The sequence below is a fragment of the Camelus bactrianus genome, chromosome 13 (assembly GCF_048773025.1).
Source record: "Camelus bactrianus isolate YW-2024 breed Bactrian camel chromosome 13, ASM4877302v1, whole genome shotgun sequence".
Taxonomy (NCBI): domain Eukaryota; kingdom Metazoa; phylum Chordata; class Mammalia; order Artiodactyla; family Camelidae; genus Camelus; species Camelus bactrianus.
Genome location: NC_133551.1, coordinates 77,596,473 through 77,613,142, shown reverse-complemented (window position 1 = coordinate 77,613,142; position 16,670 = coordinate 77,596,473). Strand labels below are relative to the sequence as shown.

General features: G+C 61.7%; 1 protein-coding gene across 1 annotated transcript; it reads left to right on the top strand.

The window, feature by feature from the left end:
* Positions 1-316: 316 nt before the first annotated feature.
* Positions 317-16,170, top strand: CCDC27 (coiled-coil domain containing 27). The gene is made up of 14 exons (XM_074375975.1): positions 317-1,343; positions 1,374-1,560; positions 1,985-2,165; positions 2,265-2,458; positions 2,728-2,838; positions 3,430-3,587; positions 6,081-6,260; positions 7,232-7,320; positions 7,437-8,038; positions 8,209-8,339; positions 10,585-10,662; positions 10,910-11,122; positions 13,361-13,465; positions 15,025-16,170. Exons 1-14 carry the CDS (start codon positions 777-779, stop codon positions 15,148-15,150), a joined length of 2,922 nt encoding a protein of 973 aa, XP_074232076.1. The 5' UTR covers positions 317-776; the 3' UTR covers positions 15,151-16,170.
* The last annotated feature ends 500 nt before the right edge of the window (positions 16,171-16,670 follow it).

The following is a 16,670-nucleotide window of genomic DNA, read 5'->3' as shown; positions in this document are numbered from 1 at the left end:
TCCCTCCTGCCCCAGGAAGCCACCAGCTTGTGTCTCTGTGTCCTGATTTGCCCATCCAGAACATTTCAGATAAACGGAATCACACCCTACGTGGTCTTTCGTGTCTGGCTTCTCTCACTGAACAGAATGTCAGACTGCAGTTTGAGAAGCGTGAAGTGGCCGAAAAGAAACTTTCTCAGGTAGCAGCCTGGATGCAGAGAAACACAGACACCCTTTCCTAGTGTCCTTTGCGAGCCTGAGGCCTGTGCGTCCAAGAATCTGGGATGGTGAGGTTTTTGCAAGATCACAGCCTCTCTCCTCCAATCCAATTCTATTTTTTTTTTAAATCACATTTTCAGGTGTTAAGAAATACATCTAAAGTGTGGATTTTTAACCAAAAACGTTAAATTTTCACATCAGCGCCACCGACACGGGGTCAGATTTGAAATAGGATGAAATACTGATGATGGGGGTAAAAAAGGAGACAGGAGGGCGGGCTGCTAACGTGTCAGGGCAGATCTCTCACGTGGAACTGGCTTCTGGTCTCCCTTCCCAGCAGAAAATTAAGGCAGATGACATGCCCCGTTTCTATGGAGACATCTGTGATGCTGTACGCTGTTCCCAGGATCCCTTAGGACAGGGAGCTTTGGGAACTGCTCTTCTCTCGGCCCGTGCTTGGGCCTGCAGGTTCATGCTAGGGGCCGAGTTCCCCACGACACCCAGGTCCGGAGGCCCAGAGGATCAGTCCAAGTCATCATTCAGGTGGCAAACCTTGGCCATTTGGTCCCACGCTCCCCATGTTACCTGTCAGAGCCAGCATGCCAAAGAAGAAAAGTATGGTGCCCAACTTGATGGAGAAGAGCCTGGTGGTCCTCCAGAGAGTGGCCAGCCGGGAAGACCAGACCCCGGAACGGAAACTTCACCGCAAGCAGCATGCCCTCAGCAGGTCGGCCCAGGCTGCCGGCTGCTGCTGCAGGAAGACGGTACGGGGTCTCGGGAGGAGGGGTGGCCCGGGCACGCAGCTCGCGTGGAGAGGACCTGCTTCCCCTGCGGATGAAAGGCCTCGAGGGAGGTGGGCCAAGAGAGTGGTCCAAAAATGTCCGAGTGATGATGACGACGGGCGGATCCCGGGAGGGCAAAGACAGGAGAGGGTGAGCCCGGGAGAGGAGCCTTCCTTAGGTTCACGCGGGTACCACGCACTGAGGGAGGCTGGAGGGCCAGCCCCCTCCCCAGGGGCTTCCCAAGTGGACACACGCCTGGGCTCAGCTGACTGCATCTTCCAAGGCAGTGTCCCCGTGGCCCTCGTCACGTTTGTGGGGAGGGGGCAGCCCGATGTGGCCAGCCCACGCCGCCGGCCCCGGCGCTCCGCCCGCTGATGGGAGAGCTTCCTCCAGGGTCTTTTGTCCCCTGGCGGCCTCATCTTCCCACCTCCCCAGGGCGATTACAACCACGATGCCAGCCTGGAGGACAGTGGCTTTGTGTCTGAAGTGGAGGAGCTTTGGAGAAAGTTTCTCACGCGTCCCAGCTGCCCCCAGTTCAGCACCAGGTCCACGTCCATGACCCACTATGGTGAGAGCCACTAACGGGGCCCCGCGTGGAGACCGCCCCCCACCCCACCCCGTCGGAGTCGGGGCCCCGCGCAGGGCCCTGGTGCCGGGCAGCCCAAGGGCGGTGGCCGGGTGGGATGTGCGCGGTGGCTGCGGCTGCTGCTTCTGAGCCTCGCTCTGCGGAAGCGGGGCCGGAACTGGCAGCCGCGACCAGGGTGGGGGCGCGGGGGGGCGGGGGGGCTGGACGGCCCTCTTCCTTCCACTGGGCAGATTAGTGTTATTTTCCTCTTGGCCTTCTTGCTTTTTCTGTTGTTTCAATCACCAAAGATTCCAAGAGTTGGGGTGGGGGAGGAAGAAGTTTGAAGACTCTGGAAGCTTCAGGAAAGAGGCCCCCGGGACCAAAGGCAGCCCGCTGGGGACCAGGCCCTGTGAGGGGCCTCAGCAGCCCTTGTGCGCAGCCCGCGTCGCTCTGACCCTGAAGGAGCGGCTCCGGGAGGGCGGCCGAGGGGTGCAGTGGTCCCCAGGGGAGCGTCAGTCAGGCCAGGCATCACCCAGCCCCCGGCGCCGGGCCCTGCGCAGTGCCCGTCGCCCCACACACGGCGTCACCCTCAGTGGCGGTGGAATCGTGGCCGAGGGCCTGTAGACAGCAGCTGGGGGCCTGTTCCTGGGTCCCAAGCAGCAGTCAGGCCCAAGGGGTGCCCCAGCCCCCTTTCCAGGGTCTAAGCTCCCCTTCCTCAGGGCTGGGGCCTCGGAGAGCAGCCAGCACTCCAGGACCAGGAGAGTGGCAGGTGGCTGGGAAGGACTGAGGGACCACGCAGCATCCCGGGAGCAGGGAGCCTACACACCATCACTGGGCACCTGCCACTGTCTGCGTCCTGCCGGCTTAGCGGCCCCGGGGCCAGCCCTTGGGGTGGAGGGCCGCCTGCAAGACTGTGAGGAGGGAAGGCGGGGTCCGTCCCGCCGAGGAAGGGACGCAGAGACCACGCTGGCCTGGTCAGTGCCGGGCGGACGCTCCAGCAGTGAGTAGGAGGACAGAACCAGGTTTCGATTCCGTCCCGCAGCCCAGTCTTGTGCGTCCGCTGAGAAAGTCACTTTTAACCCTACCCAGTGTTTCAAAAAAAACGAAACACTAGTCCGTGCCCGCAGGTGCTGGGAAGGCCTGATGTTTGCCGTCAGCAGCTGGCATCTTCCCGTCCTGCAGGCCCAGCCACCACACTCGCTCTGCCGGAGGAGCTGTGCTTCGGCTCTGAGCCCCGGACGATGACCGAGGACCTGCTCTCTGGCCAGCAGGGCTTGGACGTGCAGGTGGACGGTGAGGGCAGGGCCTGCCCGGCCCTGTGGTGAGCGTGACCCATGGGGTCTTCTCGTTGGCTCCCCAGCCCCCAGGGCCCCTGCCTGCACCTGCCGGGGCCCCTGCTCTCCCCAGAGCTACCCAAATCGTGCTTCACGGAACTCCCTTCCCAGGACTGCCTGCCTGGCGCCACGTGCTTTACCCATGCCCCTGGGTGCCTCCCTCCTTGAGTAGAGGGAGCCACACCTGCTCCTACAGACAAACACCTTTGTTTATCCAAAGGTGAGACCCTCACCCGGATGTCTACTTTGCTTGAATTTGGGGAAACCCCTCGAAAGTGCCAGGGCCCTGCATACGGGGCAGCGTTAGGACGACCCTGCTTGTCCCTGACCCCCAGGCTCTGGGATCTGGAAGGGTGCTTTGACGCCTCCCCGCTTTGCCTCACTGTACATGCTGGGCTGGGCATGGGGAACAGGAGACTGTGTAAGAACCAGGAGACGCAGAGGAGCCCAGCTGGGCGGGGGAGGGAGGGGCGGGCCTGGAAAGGGAGACATCACGGCAGACGCCAGGGCCGCTCAGTGCGCGGAGTCTGATCCCCCTGCTTCTGGACAGGCCTCCTCCGTCCCTTCAGTAAGAGCGCCTGCGAGTTCAGTTACCTGCGGAAGAGGAGTGCACCCCAGGTGCTGAGCCCGGCCTCCAGCAGCCCGGCCCTGGCGCAGAGCGACCTGAGGAAGAGGGTGCCCTGGTACATCTCTGTCATCCATGAGAAGGTACGGCCGAGCGCGGCGCCCGGGGCACAGATCCTGCCTGAGAGGATGCCCGACCCAGGGGCTCTGGTTCTAGCGCCTGGCGGGCTGTGACCTGACCCCCAATCCCCCTCCTGTGGCTTCTATGTTCATCTTCCCCCCTGGGGTGGCAGTGCAAGCTGGCCTCGAGCTCCCTGACTCTTACACAGCTGCCCACACGTATCAAGACCGTCATCCATCCATCCATCCCTTTTGACTCAGTCACTCCGCTTGGGAGAATGTGTTCTTTAAAACAGTGATAACCCGCCTGATAGGCAAAGACGCACCTACGCATCAGCTCACTGTGGTGTCATCCTCGCTGGCAGACACGGGCCGGTGACCTACCTGCCTTGGCGCTCCCTGTCTGCTTTCGGTGCCAGCGTCACCCTGGCCGCACGACCACCACGACAGAAGTTTCCTCTTCTTCTCTCAAAGAGTTGGCCTGAGATTGGTGTTACTTCTTGGTTCAGCTCTGAAGAAGCCATCACTGAGGTCATCTGTGCCTGGGGATTTCTTACAGGGTTGGTTTTTAAAACATAACAAATTCAGTTCCTTTTAAGAAGCGCAGATTTCCTTTTCCATCTTGTTTCTGCTTTGGTAAACCATGTTTTTCTAGGAATGTATCCATTGCAAGCGATTTTTCAAATCGACCAGCCTAGCCCTGCGCAGAAGAGTCTGCTGGCATCCTTCCAGTGTCAGCAGGCGATGCTGCAGGAAGAGCACTGCCTCGTTCTCGCTCCTGTCCTTGCTCACTTCTGCCTCCTCTCCTTCTCTCCACCAGTCTTGTGAGAGGTGTATCAATGTCAGAAGTCTTTCTTTAGAAGCAGCGTCTGGTCTCTTTAGGTTTCTGCTTTAAGCTGGTGAAGCTTTGAGGACAGTTATGGAAGTGAGTCCTGCACGATGCTGGGTGGCTGCCAGGCAGACCGCGGGGACTCGGAAGCCCTGGGAGTGTGTGTGGGCCCACGAGTCTTCATTTTATCTTCACGCACGAAACGGTACCTCTACCTCTTGTGAGAGATTTCACAGTTTAAGAGGCATGGATGCCCTTGGACCAGGCAATTCCACTTTGGGGAAACAGACTGGGGTTATGAGTAGACAGAGTCACGCAGATGCATGGAAAAAGGTGTTCTCGGCAGGGCTGCTAGGAAAGGCAATTACCCGGCCCGGGACGGGCTGCGGGCTGGCTGCCTCCGGGGCTCTTTCTCTCCCCTCCGCCTTCATCTGATCTGTCGTGGGAAGCACTTGTCCTCTGGAGGCCAGAGAGCCGCCTGCGGCCACAAGCTTGCATAGCGCAAAGTCAGCAGCCCCCGCAGAGATGGGCGCCGCCTTCCGGGAACCACGTCTGGCTGGGACACACACGTGCACACGTCTGCAGCACCCTGGCCGGGGCGAGGAAATGGGGTTTCTCCGTGCTGTTTTAACTTAATCGTATAAATATTTCCCAGCTACCCTTCGGATGCTCCAAATGTTCAAATGTTGCCAGTTTGCTGTCCTTCTGTCCCCACCCTGCCTCGTCTCCCTGTGTCACTCATTCTTGCCCTGATTTTTTTCTTATTTCCTTCCTGTTATATTCTTTGTTTCTGTTTTTTTTTTTTAATTTTTGTTTTTTGGGGGGAGGTAATTAGGTTTATTTCTTTCTTTATTTAAATTTTTTGAATGGAGGTACTGGGGATGGAACCCAGGACCTCGTGCACACTAGGCACACACTCTCCCACTGAGCTGCCCCCTCCCCTCCCACCCCGCTACGTTCTTCAAGTCAAATTTCCAGTTCTTTTTCTGAATTCTTAAGATGGGTACTTAGATCACTGATTCTCTACTGTTTCCCCTAATCAGCACATCTGAAGGCTGTGAAAGGCCTTAACCCCAGCTGCTGCTTTGCCCCACGGCTTGACGCTCCCGGGGCCTGTCACCATTCAGTGTGAAACATCTTCCAACTTCCTTTGTGGCTTCTTCTTTGACGCATGGGCTTTGTGGGAAGCTCCCGCTTCAATTTCCAGACACCTGGACGACTTCCTAGCTATTTTCTCCTCCCTAGAACTCAGTCTGGGACCTTCTCCCTCCTGCCTGCCGCCTTTTGCACTCCTCTACATCCGTTTAGACCTGCTGGTGACAAACTCCTTCAGCTTCCGTTTGTCCAAAAACACCTTGATTTTGTCTCCAATTTCGAATACTTAAGGGCGTGGAGAGTTTGACAGTGGGAGGTTGAGGGGAAGGGGCCCCACCCCAGGGAGGGGCTCCTCGGAGGGCGGTCCCGCGTAGGTATCCTCCGTCACACCAGGGGCTGACCAGGAGCCAGGCCTGGAGGGGAGGCTGCCGGGAGCCCCTGGGCTGCCCTTCAGCGGGAGGTGCCCTGAGTTAAGAAGCACACATCTCGGGCTGGGGACTCGGGTCTAGGCAGCTGGCCTGCTCTCCTTGGGCCCTGCAGGTGGCTGGGCGGGAGGGGTCTGTGTGGCTTGATGGAGCCCTGTTCCTGTCCAGGATCACTGCCTGCTCACGCTAGGGGAGGAAGTCCGGCGCCTCTCCGAGCTGGAGATGCAGGTTCAGAAGAAAGACCAGGAGATCCTGGCTCTCCAGGAGGAGAGGGAGGCCTTGAAGAGGCAGCTGAGATCCCTCCTGAAGGGCACAGGCCAGGAGGCCTTGCTCAACCAGGGCACCAGGGTGAGCAGACGGCTGGCCTCTGGGGCACCCCCTCCAGCCCCTGTCAACCCCTGTCATCCCGGAAGGTGGCCGGGTCCTTGCCAGAGCTCAGTCTGGGTCTCCGGGCCCTGAGCAATGGGCCAGACTCCAGAGGACAGTAGAAGGGAGAACGGTTCGGAGACAGAAGTGAGCCGGACCCCAGCTGCTGCTCCTGGCTGCCGGCTTGTGTCCCAGGGGCAGGCGCTCCCTTACCTGAAAGATGAGGGCCGGCTCCTCTGAAAGCCTGGAGGACGGAAAGGCCCCCGAAGGTGGGGTCCCGAGACCTGGCCCGGCCATGGGCCCCATGGGCTTGGATTGGCCTGACCTGCTCCGTCTGCGGGATGGTCAGCGTCCTTGCCTGTAAAGTGAGGGCGGGGGGAGGGGCTGCAGGAGGCAGGAGGGCTGGGGCCCAGGAGTGGCTCTGCTCCGCGTGGCCCTGGTGAGCAGGCATCTGGTCTAAGATCCGATTCCTTTCATGCCTGAGGATGTGGCCGGAGTTTATGCTGGGTGCACATACAAAATGGGGCGGGGGGGGCGCGGCTTCAGACCATCACCAAGTTCTCTGGATGCCTCCAGAAAAATCTACCCAGATGCCGATGGTGGGGGGCACTGGTGGGCAGGGGCGGCAGGAGTCTGAAGGACCCTGAAAGCACCGACCGACGTCCCCTGCCCCCTGGCCCCCTGAGGGCCGTCAGACAGGGGTGAGCGGGAGCGCAGGGCTCAGCGCCGCCGGGCCGCTCTCAGGGCGCCAGAAAGCGCACTGCTCCCCAGGGCTGCCGCTGCAGGTCCCTTCCTACCCCGCACCCCACTCCCCAGTCCACCGACACAACACGCCCCCCCAAGGACGGTGGGTCCCAGATGGAGAGGCCAGGAGGAGGGGTCTGGGCGGCACATCCCCCCGGGGACCTGAGGGTGGAGGTTGAGACCCTGAGGCTCACGCGGGCACCTTGCAGAAGCGGCCCTCGGAGTGCGTGTCAAAGCCACAGAAGAGGCAGAGCACCCCGAAAACCACGGGGGACGAGGCGGAGCTGGAACCCGGGAGGCAGGTGCGGCTGGCCGGGGCCTCCCTCCCAGGCTGCCCCGGCAACACCCAGGCCACGGTGTCCCTCCTGCAGCCCTAACCCCTCAGCCTGGCTGCACCTGAGGGGATCGGGTGAGGTGGCGGGGCGGCTCCTGGAGAAGCGACCCCAGCTCCTCCCCTAGGGAGGCCGGTCAGCGGCCCAGTGCCCAGAGGTGCCCCTTGGCAGTGCTCTCCCGCAGCAGGCTCCCCCAAACCCGTGGGTGTTCAGACCCCCCTCCACTAGGATGCCCACAGCCCTGCTTAGCATCCCCTTTCCGCTCCCAGATGCAGGAAGAGTTCTCTGTGACCATGACTGACAGAGGCCAGGTCCCAGAAGGAGGCGGCCTCGAGGAGGAAGAAGGCCTGGAAGGGGAGGCTGAGAGGGCGGCGGCGGCGGCGGCGGCGGCGGCGGCAGCGGCGGACAAGGGAGGGAGGGGCAGTGGGAGCAAGAAGGGGACTCTGCAGGAGAAGGGAGGCGAGGAGGAGGAGGAGGAGGTGATGGAGGAGGAGGAGTCAGGGGTGGAACTGGAGGAGGAGAAGGAAGTCCCGGAGGACGAGATTGTCGGCAGGAGGAGGGCTGGCTCCCTGGACGACACCTTTGAGGAGGAGCTGACGGCCCAGCTGGAGGAGTACGAGCAGTTGATACAGGAGTTCCAGTTCCAGCTGGAGATCACCCGGACCAGATACTCCCTGGCCACAGGTAGGATGTCGGAGGAGGCCGAGGCGGGACGAGCAGTGAGGATGCCCGGGGAGCCGGGACCATGGGGCGCGGTGCTGCACGCCTGGGGTGGGACCCGCAGCCCTCAGCCTGAAGGCGCCCCCCGGCCCCCTCCTGCTCTCGCCTCTGTCCATTCCCTGCTGCTCACTCAGGAGTCATCAAGTCCCTGCAGCAACAAGTGGAGCGCCAAGCGTCCCAGCTGCAGGCGGTCAGCACGGAGAACGAGCTGCTGCAGAAGGAGCTGCGGGCGCGGAAGCACCAGCTGCAGGCCATGTCCGACAAGGTGGCCGCGCCCTCAGTCACGCCGCAGGCGGCCGCCCTCCCGCAGGGCGCTCTGGGGCACACTTGTGCCAACCCCCTGGTGCAGGCGCTGGACCCAGGAGCCGAAGCTACATTCCCAGGGCCACGTCGCTGATAGTAGCAGAGCTGGGGTTCACACCATGACCCCCACACCCCACGCTGCCCTCTGGCCCCAGTGGGCGTCCCTGAATCCTGGGCCACTAGGCTCCTGGCAACTTTTCAAGCATCTCCCGGCCTCTGAGCACCAGGGGTGAGCGCCCCACTGAGCTGAGAGAGAGCGCCACTGCCCAGACCCGGCTCCTTGTGGGGCAGTTCTAATTTTTACTTTTATCAAAGGTTTTCACGCACGAAGCTATGTAGCTTAAGGAACTTCACAGTCCCGCAGGCTTGTTACGCACAACAGGAGTCCAACCTTCTCTTCCCTCTTCGCCCGTCCCCCAAAACAACCGCTTTGCGCTCTTCTAGCTGATTCCTCAGGGCTGGCTCTCCGTATCTCTAGATAGCATGCTTATTATTTATAAAATGCCTCTTCCAGATTTTTCTCCATCTTGACACTATCCAATGCTTCCCTCTTTCCTCCTCTGCCTCCCCTCACCCAGGGAACCCCCCCCCATACTATTCTATCGCAATGTCCTTGAGTTGACGCCGTATTTACATCAAGAGGACAGTTAGCTGGAGCGCACGCACGTGACCGAAACTTAAGTTTTGTGAAGGAGTATTAAGATTCTTCAGCCACATTTTAAACTGCTGCCACCCTCACCTTTCTCTTCCTTGATCTACTCCCATATTTACACTGGAGCACATCCTTCAGTAGCTTTCTGAGAAAGATGAGTGGAGGTAAATGGGGGGCGGTCACCGTATTCTGCACACGTCCTTATTCCGCACGGTGATGGAGCTTGGTCGGGTGTAGACTTCCAGTTAGGCACGCATGTTTCCTCTGCAGTGTGAAGGCGCTGCTGCACATCTCCTAGCCTCTGGGGTTGCTGGTGGGGAGCCCAAACTCATCCTGACCCTTGTCCTTTCTGACAACACCGTTCTTGGTCGTGGTTGGTTCCTCTCTGGAAAGTTGCAAGATCCCACCTTTGTCCCGAGTGTTCTGAAGCTCCCACAGCTGGTCCTTATTAAGGGTCTATTTTCATTGTCCTGGGCACTCGGTGGCCACCTGGAGACTGGCACCCTTCAGCTGCGGGATTTCCCTTTGTTTATACAGCTTTTATTTCCTCCTCTGGGTTCCCCACCCACTCCTTCTGGCCTCCCACTGTCTGGCCAGTGGACCAGACGGTCTTGTTCTTCTCTCCTTCTCCCTTCCTGCCGGTTCCCTCCTGCTTTTCATTTCGTTAGGAGATATCCCTAACTTTACCAACAGCCCTTCCACCGGGTTTTAACTTTGCTCCATTCACAGTTCCCAAGATTTTCTCGAAGCCCACACTCGTTTTGTCTGTCACTTGTGGTCTCTCTGGCCTCGTTGAATGCGTAAGTGGTAGTTGTGGCTTCAAACGCCTCGTGTCATTTCTATTTCCTAGAAACTCCTTTTGTAACTGTTTCCAGTTTCTGTGATTCGTGCAAGACCTGTGCTCCAAGGTCGGGGCTGCCTGGGACCTGGGGGTCCACGGGGAGCAGTTTTGGGCTTCCGGGCAGAGTGCACAGTTCAACAGATCTCTCCTCTTGGTTTGGTCAGATGTCCCCGGAAGCTGGGAAACTGGAAGAATTCCTTGCCCAGAACGTAAAGACCCAGCTGCCGGGCTTCCGGGACCAAGCGGGTCAGAGGCTGAAGCCTCCACGTTCAGCCCCACATCCCACACAGGGAGCTGGAGGTCTCCACTAACAGAGCCGGGCATCTCCCGGGCCAGAGACCCTCTGTTGTGCCCCTACATCCAGTCTCCTGCCAGGTGGAAAAGGGGCAGGGCCCTGGAAGCTCAAGGTGGGGGACGAATCCGTGGCTCTTGGTTTCTGAGGTGATGCTTCTCATTTTAGCCTCCCCGCCCAGAGCACCCCAGCCCCGCCGACTTCTGAGGCGTTCAGGGGCTCTGCCGTGCGACCTGGGCTTGTTTCCAGCTGCTCCCGCTGCTGGCTTGGCTCTGCTTCCTGCCTTCCCGGGTGTGTGTGGTGCCTTCCCCCACCCGCCTCGTCAGAAACCCCACCGCTTTCATCCCGCTGAGGTCAGGGAGGGAACAAGTCAGACGCGGGCGCAGCCTGTTAGCCCCTCCCCCGCCCCGTCTGCCTTGCAGTTCTCCAGCCTCCGGGAGGACAAGAAGCACCAGGAGATGATGGGCCTCATTGAGAAAGACAACCTCCTTCTCCAACAGGTGCCCGCCGGGGGCAGTTAGCCGGCAGCCTTGGCGATGGGACAGAGGCTGAAATCCCTCCCAGCTGAGACGGGCCCCCCTCATTTCAGGCAGTCCCCCATTCAGCAAATCTCAAAAAATCAAATGCACACAGGGGCTCCCTGCCCCTGCCCGGCCAGGCGGACCTTGGTGCGGGGAGGAGGTGGGGACACGTGGGTGCAATCGGTCTGGGCGGGGGGCCTACTCCTCCGTCTCCCTGCCCCCCCAGCAAGTGTGGGACCTGGAGCGAGAACTTGCCAAGCGGGAGCAGGCCATCTCGGGCTCGGAGGCCAGGATCAGCCAGCTGCAGGCCCAGGTGAGCCAGCAGCACGACCACCTGCAGAGGCGGAAGCAGCTGCAGGAGGAGGCGCAGGACAAGAAGGAGCAGATCCAGCAGGCAGAGCAGCAGGCCCGCGTGGCCCTGGAGAGCGCCCAGGCCCGGGTACGCCGGCTCCGCTCCGGAGGGTCCGGCCCTGGGCAGGGGCTCACCCCCGCCCCCTCGCATCCAGAGACGTCGGTGGAGGAGGGGGCAAGGGTGCGGCGGGTGTGGCCGCCTGAAACCGCCGTGGGGGCAGGAGGGAGCCGGGGGGGGGGGCGCGGTGGGGGGGCTTCGTTCCCAGAGGAGCCCTTCTTGGGGTCTGCTGTGGAGGGACGCGGCGCTCTGGATGGCCAGCCTGGAAGGAGGAAGGCCCTGAGGTGGGAGGGAGGTAGTAATAATAATGCCATCTGTTAACGCTGGTAGAGGGCTTGCTGTGGGCTGGGGCTGTTCTCAGCAGCTGTGCGTCACTCGGCCCCGTTAACAAAGCGACAACGTGGGTTTCACTAGCGTCCTCACCCCGTAGCTGGGAACCCGCAGCAGAGAGGGCAAACGGGGCAGCCGGGTCCCAGAGCTGCGCGGAGGCGGCGCCGGGATGCACCGTGCAGGGCCCCAGGCTGAGCGCCACCGCCCACCGCCCACCCCACCCCCACGGTGTCAGACACGAGCAAAGGCACAGAGTGGGGCCGGTGCCCCCTGCTCAGGAGCACCCCAGGCAGAGAAGGACAATCAGAGAAGAGCTGACCTGATTTAGAATCCCAAAACCAGCGGCGGTAAAGGCCCCAAAGCCCTGTGCACGTAGGCTTTTGAAATTACATTCTCCCCACCCAGCTGTCTGCCCGGTGCCGCGGCAGCCCAGCTGTGCTCTCCCTCCACTGGGGCCGGCCTCCTGCCGGCCGGCTCACACAGCCTCACTCAGGCTCCCTGCCTCCAGGCCTGTCATTTTTTTTTTCCTTAGTGGGTGTCCTGGGTGTTGAACCCAGGACCTCGTGCATGCTGAGCACGCCCTCCGCAGCTGAGTTTTACGCGCCCCTCCCTCCGCCTGTTATCTCTGATGAACCTGTGTTTCCCTCCAGCAGCAGCTCCAGCTAAACTGTCGGACGGGTGGTGGTGTAGATACGATTCCATTTCGTGTGGGTTTGGTGGAGCCCAGAAAGCTGTGTTGAGAAAGCTTCTGAGGCTGAGTCTAGGGTCGGCAGGAAGCAGTGCCCTGACCAACAAGCGATGCCTGAGGCAGGCCCGGCGGCGGCACTGCGGCTGGACGCCCTGGGTGACCAGCACCCCTTACCCAGCAGGGCCACCTCTGGTGCGGAGGGCGAGCCCCCATTTCCCCCATGACCCCTGCACCTAGCACAGTGCCTAGCACAGAGCTGGCATCAGTATATACTGGGAAGGAGGAAAGGAAGTCCCCTGCCCCCTCAGGGTCCACCCCCGCTGTCCCTTCAACCCTGTCCCAGAGCCAAAGTGGACACACTTGCAGCACGTGAGGCAGCGCCGCGTGTGTCTAGCGTGGCTCTCTTGGCATTTCTGCGCTGGGCAGTTCTTCTGCACACTGAGGGCGAGCACGGAGCTTGTCACTACAGCCCGGGGGACACTGTCTGAAGGCTCCTGGGGTACAGATTGGAGGAGTTTATTCTGAAGTTACTGGGAGGCATGGTCCACCCCTCTCTGGGGAGGTGGGCTGAGGCCTTGCCCCCACACAAGGATGCTGATGGCAGCAGAAGACTAGACAGCCTCAGTGGTCCATCCTGCTTCACGTGTGGGTAACGCCTGGTTAACGCCTGGTTAACGCCTGGTTAGTGCAGATGTCCACAGCATGGAAGGCCTCTCGGTCACGGTCACATAGAAAAGGAGGCGGGGCCGTGAGTACAGTGCCAGGAGCGGGGCTGGCGGGGTCTGCAGGACGTCAGTGGTGGAGCGTCTCCTGGGAGTCAGCAGATGTGGGCGAAGGTCCTCTGGGGAAAGGAGGGCAGCCTGGGGGTCATTTGGAGCTTTTTTTAAGCTGGAAAACTTCCTTTTTTATATCCAAAGTGACAAGAGCTCTGTGTTATGTCTTTATTCAGAGCTTTTGTTGTTTTGTTTTGCTTCGTTTGGACCACATGCAGGTCTTACTTCTTCAGTTAAAAAGAAGTGGGCGCGAGAGGAAGCCTTTGGGCTTTCGTGTCAGGCCACCTGGGTCTGGGTTCTGACTGGCACCTTCCAGCTCTGCAGGAGACCACGCTGACCTCTCCTGCCCTCAGCTGCCTGTCCTCAAAGCCGGGGACAGCGAGGACAGATCCGGTCTCTGCATAGCATGGTGGGCGAGGCTGACGCCGGCCTCCCGCTGTGGAAGGCTAGACTCAGCTGCTTCCCCTGTGCTCACAGCTCGAAAGACTGAGAAACAAGATCATCCAGGCTGCCTTTAATGCCGTCGGGGTCAAGTCCTTGGCCACAGAGATCTCTGACAGTGACATCCTGGAGGCCCTGCAGGTACATCCGGCTTGGAGGCCAGAGCTCCTGGATCTGCAGCTGGGGGCGGACGGAGAAGCCCCCCATTCTCGTCCTAGAGTGTCTCTCTTTCACTGTAATCCCAGAACGGCCCTACCTCTCTGCTCAGACAGAGGGGACTAGAGCTCCCTAAGGGGTGGCAACGTCACAGAGCTGTTCCCAGCACTCAGCCACCAGCAGCAGCTGCTGCAAGCCCACAGGTGCAGCAGGGAGCGGGCCAAGCTGCTGCGTCCCGGACATTCTCCCGCAGCAGGAGCCCGTCCCCACGCTCTGCCCGGCTCAGCCTCCTCCGAGGATGCTTCTTTGCCCCTCGGTGTGGCCTCAGCTGGAATCATCTGCTGAGCCGGGAGCCTGGCATGGCCCCCTCCCTGGCCTCAGGCCACGGCAGCTCCTCACTGACAAGCAGAGGCCTCAGAGGGGTCGGCAGGAGTGAGTCACCAGCCCCTGGACTTTGGCTACAGAGCTGTGGGCCGATCACTCGACTTCGCTGAGCTGCATAGCCCTGCTCTGTACGTGGGCGAGCGTGCCTGCCTTCCAGGCATCGTGGGGCCAAGAGCTCTGGGAGGAAGGCGCCCAGATAACAGACGCTCTGTGCAGGGGGTGGGGGGGGCTCACATGCTTCTCACAAGGGCTGCTTCCATCCCCAAGCCCCGAGCCTCCTCCAACAGCTCTTGACCCCAGCAGCTGCCCGTGGCAGGTCGCATTTCCCTGGGGCCTGGTTCCTGTCCTCTGTTAGGTGGGGCCCGCCCCACCTGGTTAGTGGTGCTCCTGAAGGTGGCCACAGCCCTCAGGGCAGAGGGGGACCCCTGCATGGGGATCTGGGGAGAAGTCTCTGTGGCCTGGCTACTGTTGTTTGTGGGAGAGGAAGAGGGAGGAGGGGGAGAAGGGAAGCGGAGAGAGGAGAGGAGGGAGGAGGAGAGGTTATGAGAGGAAGGGAGGGGTCTGGGGAGGGAGGGAGGGAAGGGGAGGCAGGGACAGGAGACAGACAGGGTGGGAGGGAGGGAAAAGGGAGGGAGGATGGGGGGCGGGAGGATGGGAGGGAGGGCACAGGAGAGTCATCACCCAGCAGCCAGGGAAGAACGCCTTTCCTTTGCCAATGCCCTACACAAAACAGCAGTGGGCCAGAGAGAAGAGGGGGGGGATGCGGGGCGGGACAGACTTCCCTGTGCGCAGGACACAAGGGACTTGGGAGTCAGACCTGACAGCGTCTGAGGTCTCCAGCAGTCTGGGCCCCTGGCAGTTCCCAGGGGACCGAAGAGGTGGACTTGGCGGGGCTCCTGGGGTGAGCTGCCTTGGCGCTGACAGTGGGCGTCTCCCCCCAGCTCCCAGCTCTGAGGCTTCACCCCCATGGCTGGGTCAGCTGTGGTGGGAGTGCTTTCAGCAAAGAAACTGGCAAATACTACAAATCAGAGCTTCCCCCCCCCCCCCGGGGTGAGCAGCTGTAAATGTCACAGCACAGCACTGGGGCAGTGAGCCCTTCGGGGGAGGAAAGGGTGGGGTCTAGCCTGGACCTGGCAGTCGCTTCTGTGTTTCCTTTCCAGAGGATCATCTCAGAGAGAACTGACTACTACAACCAGCTGAAACAGAAGGGTGTCAAAATGCCCCCCCTGCAGCAGCTGGAGATCAGAGCCTCGCCCAGCAAGTCCAAGAAGATAACCTCCAAGTAGCCCCAGCCGGGACCCCCGGCACGGCCAGCCCAGGGGAGGCCAGGACCCAGCCTGGGGGCACGCTGTGTCAGCACCCCCCTCCCCGCCCCACCCTTGAGCTGGGATTCAGAATTACACCTGCTGTTGGCCATGCTCTCACCTTGCCCTTCACCAGGACTCACGGCGGGGCTTCGGCTACATCGACACCCCCCCAATTCCAAAACTCACTCGTTGGGGGTCTGCATAGCAGCCTGCACCCAGGCTCCTTCCTGGGGAGACCCCACGCCGAGCAGGGTGCCCTCTGGGGGTCCCAGGTGTAGGAGGCTTGGTCTGGGCTCCTATGCATTCAGTTCAGGCCCCGCAGTGGCCTTTCTCTCCCGCCAGCTGCACACACCTGCGGCAGCTCCCCTGGAGGGGGGCTTCCCTGGCTGGGCTTCCCCTGACTGGGACATTGCCTTGCTGGGGCGACCCTGGGAAAGAAGGTGGGTCGGGGTGCGGCACTTCCGTTCCCATCCATCGCTCCTAGGATGAGAACTCCACGAGGACAGGTACGCTTGTCTGTGCGGTTTCCGGCACACAGACACGTGCTGAACGGAGTCCATCCTCCGCCTCTTCCCTTTGCTCGCCACGCCGACCTGTCCACGCATCCTTTCATTCGCGCAGAGCGGGCTCGCGGAGCGATGCCCGGTGCGTGGCGGTCCCGCTCCGGCTTCTGGCCGCTTAGAGCGATGACCTGGGCCGAGCTCCACGCAACCCCGGGCGCCCCCGCGAGCCGCCTGGTGTCTCGGTTCTAACCAGGCACACCGGGACCCCTGAACCCGCTTCTACGCTCGACCCCTGTTCTCGTCGGGGTCTGGTGGGGGAGGATGAGTGGGGAGGGGGCTCGGAGATCCTAGCTGTGTCCGGGCCCGGGGGACGTGAGCGCTGTGCTGCCCCTGCGGCCCTTACTGCCCCTCACCGCCGCGCCGCGCACCTCCCAGAAGGCCAGGAGCCCGGCCCGCGCTCCTGCTCGCAGCGCCCCTTGCCGCGCGTCCCCCTTCTCCCCACGACTTCACCAGGCTCCTCCCGGGTTTCAGGAGCCCGGCGGCCGCGCGCACCCAAGCCCTGCCCAGCTCACCCACGGCCCCCAGGCCCCGCCCTGACCGATCTGCCGCGTCCCTTCCCCGGGCCCCACCACCCACCGCCCCGCCCATCCGGCCCCGCCCCAGGCTCCACCCGCTGGACCCTATTCCGCCACCGCTCTGGCCCCACGACCCGACACGGCCCCCAGCCCCCTCCCAGGCTCCGCCGGCCTCTGGCCAGGGACACGTCTGCTGCGCGCTGAGCCGCCCCGAACCAGCCAGGTGAGACGCGGGGTCGAGGCGCAGCTTCCTCGTGCAGCTTGAGGGAGGTGGGCCTGGGTGCGGCAGCCCCGCGCCCTTCGAGGCTGCGGCCTCCCTGGCCTGCGAGCGCCGGCCCGGGAGAGTGAAATTGCTGGGGTGGGGGCGAGGTTGAGGCTGTCCCCCGCCGACCCACCCTGAGGCTAACTGCCCCCACAGCTC

Bases quoted from the DNA above. Each gene is read 5' to 3' on its own strand.
- CCDC27 (XM_074375975.1), top strand. From the start codon at position 777: ATGTTACCTGTCAGAGCCAGCATGCCAAAGAAGAAAAGTATGGTGCCC. The intron at 2,459-2,727 runs GTGAGGAGGGAA...CCCGTCCTGCAG, and splicing joins GGAGGGCCGCCTGCAAGACT to GCCCAGCCACCACACTCGCT. The intron at 13,466-15,024 runs GTACATCCGGCT...TTTCCTTTCCAG, and splicing joins ACATCCTGGAGGCCCTGCAG to AGGATCATCTCAGAGAGAAC.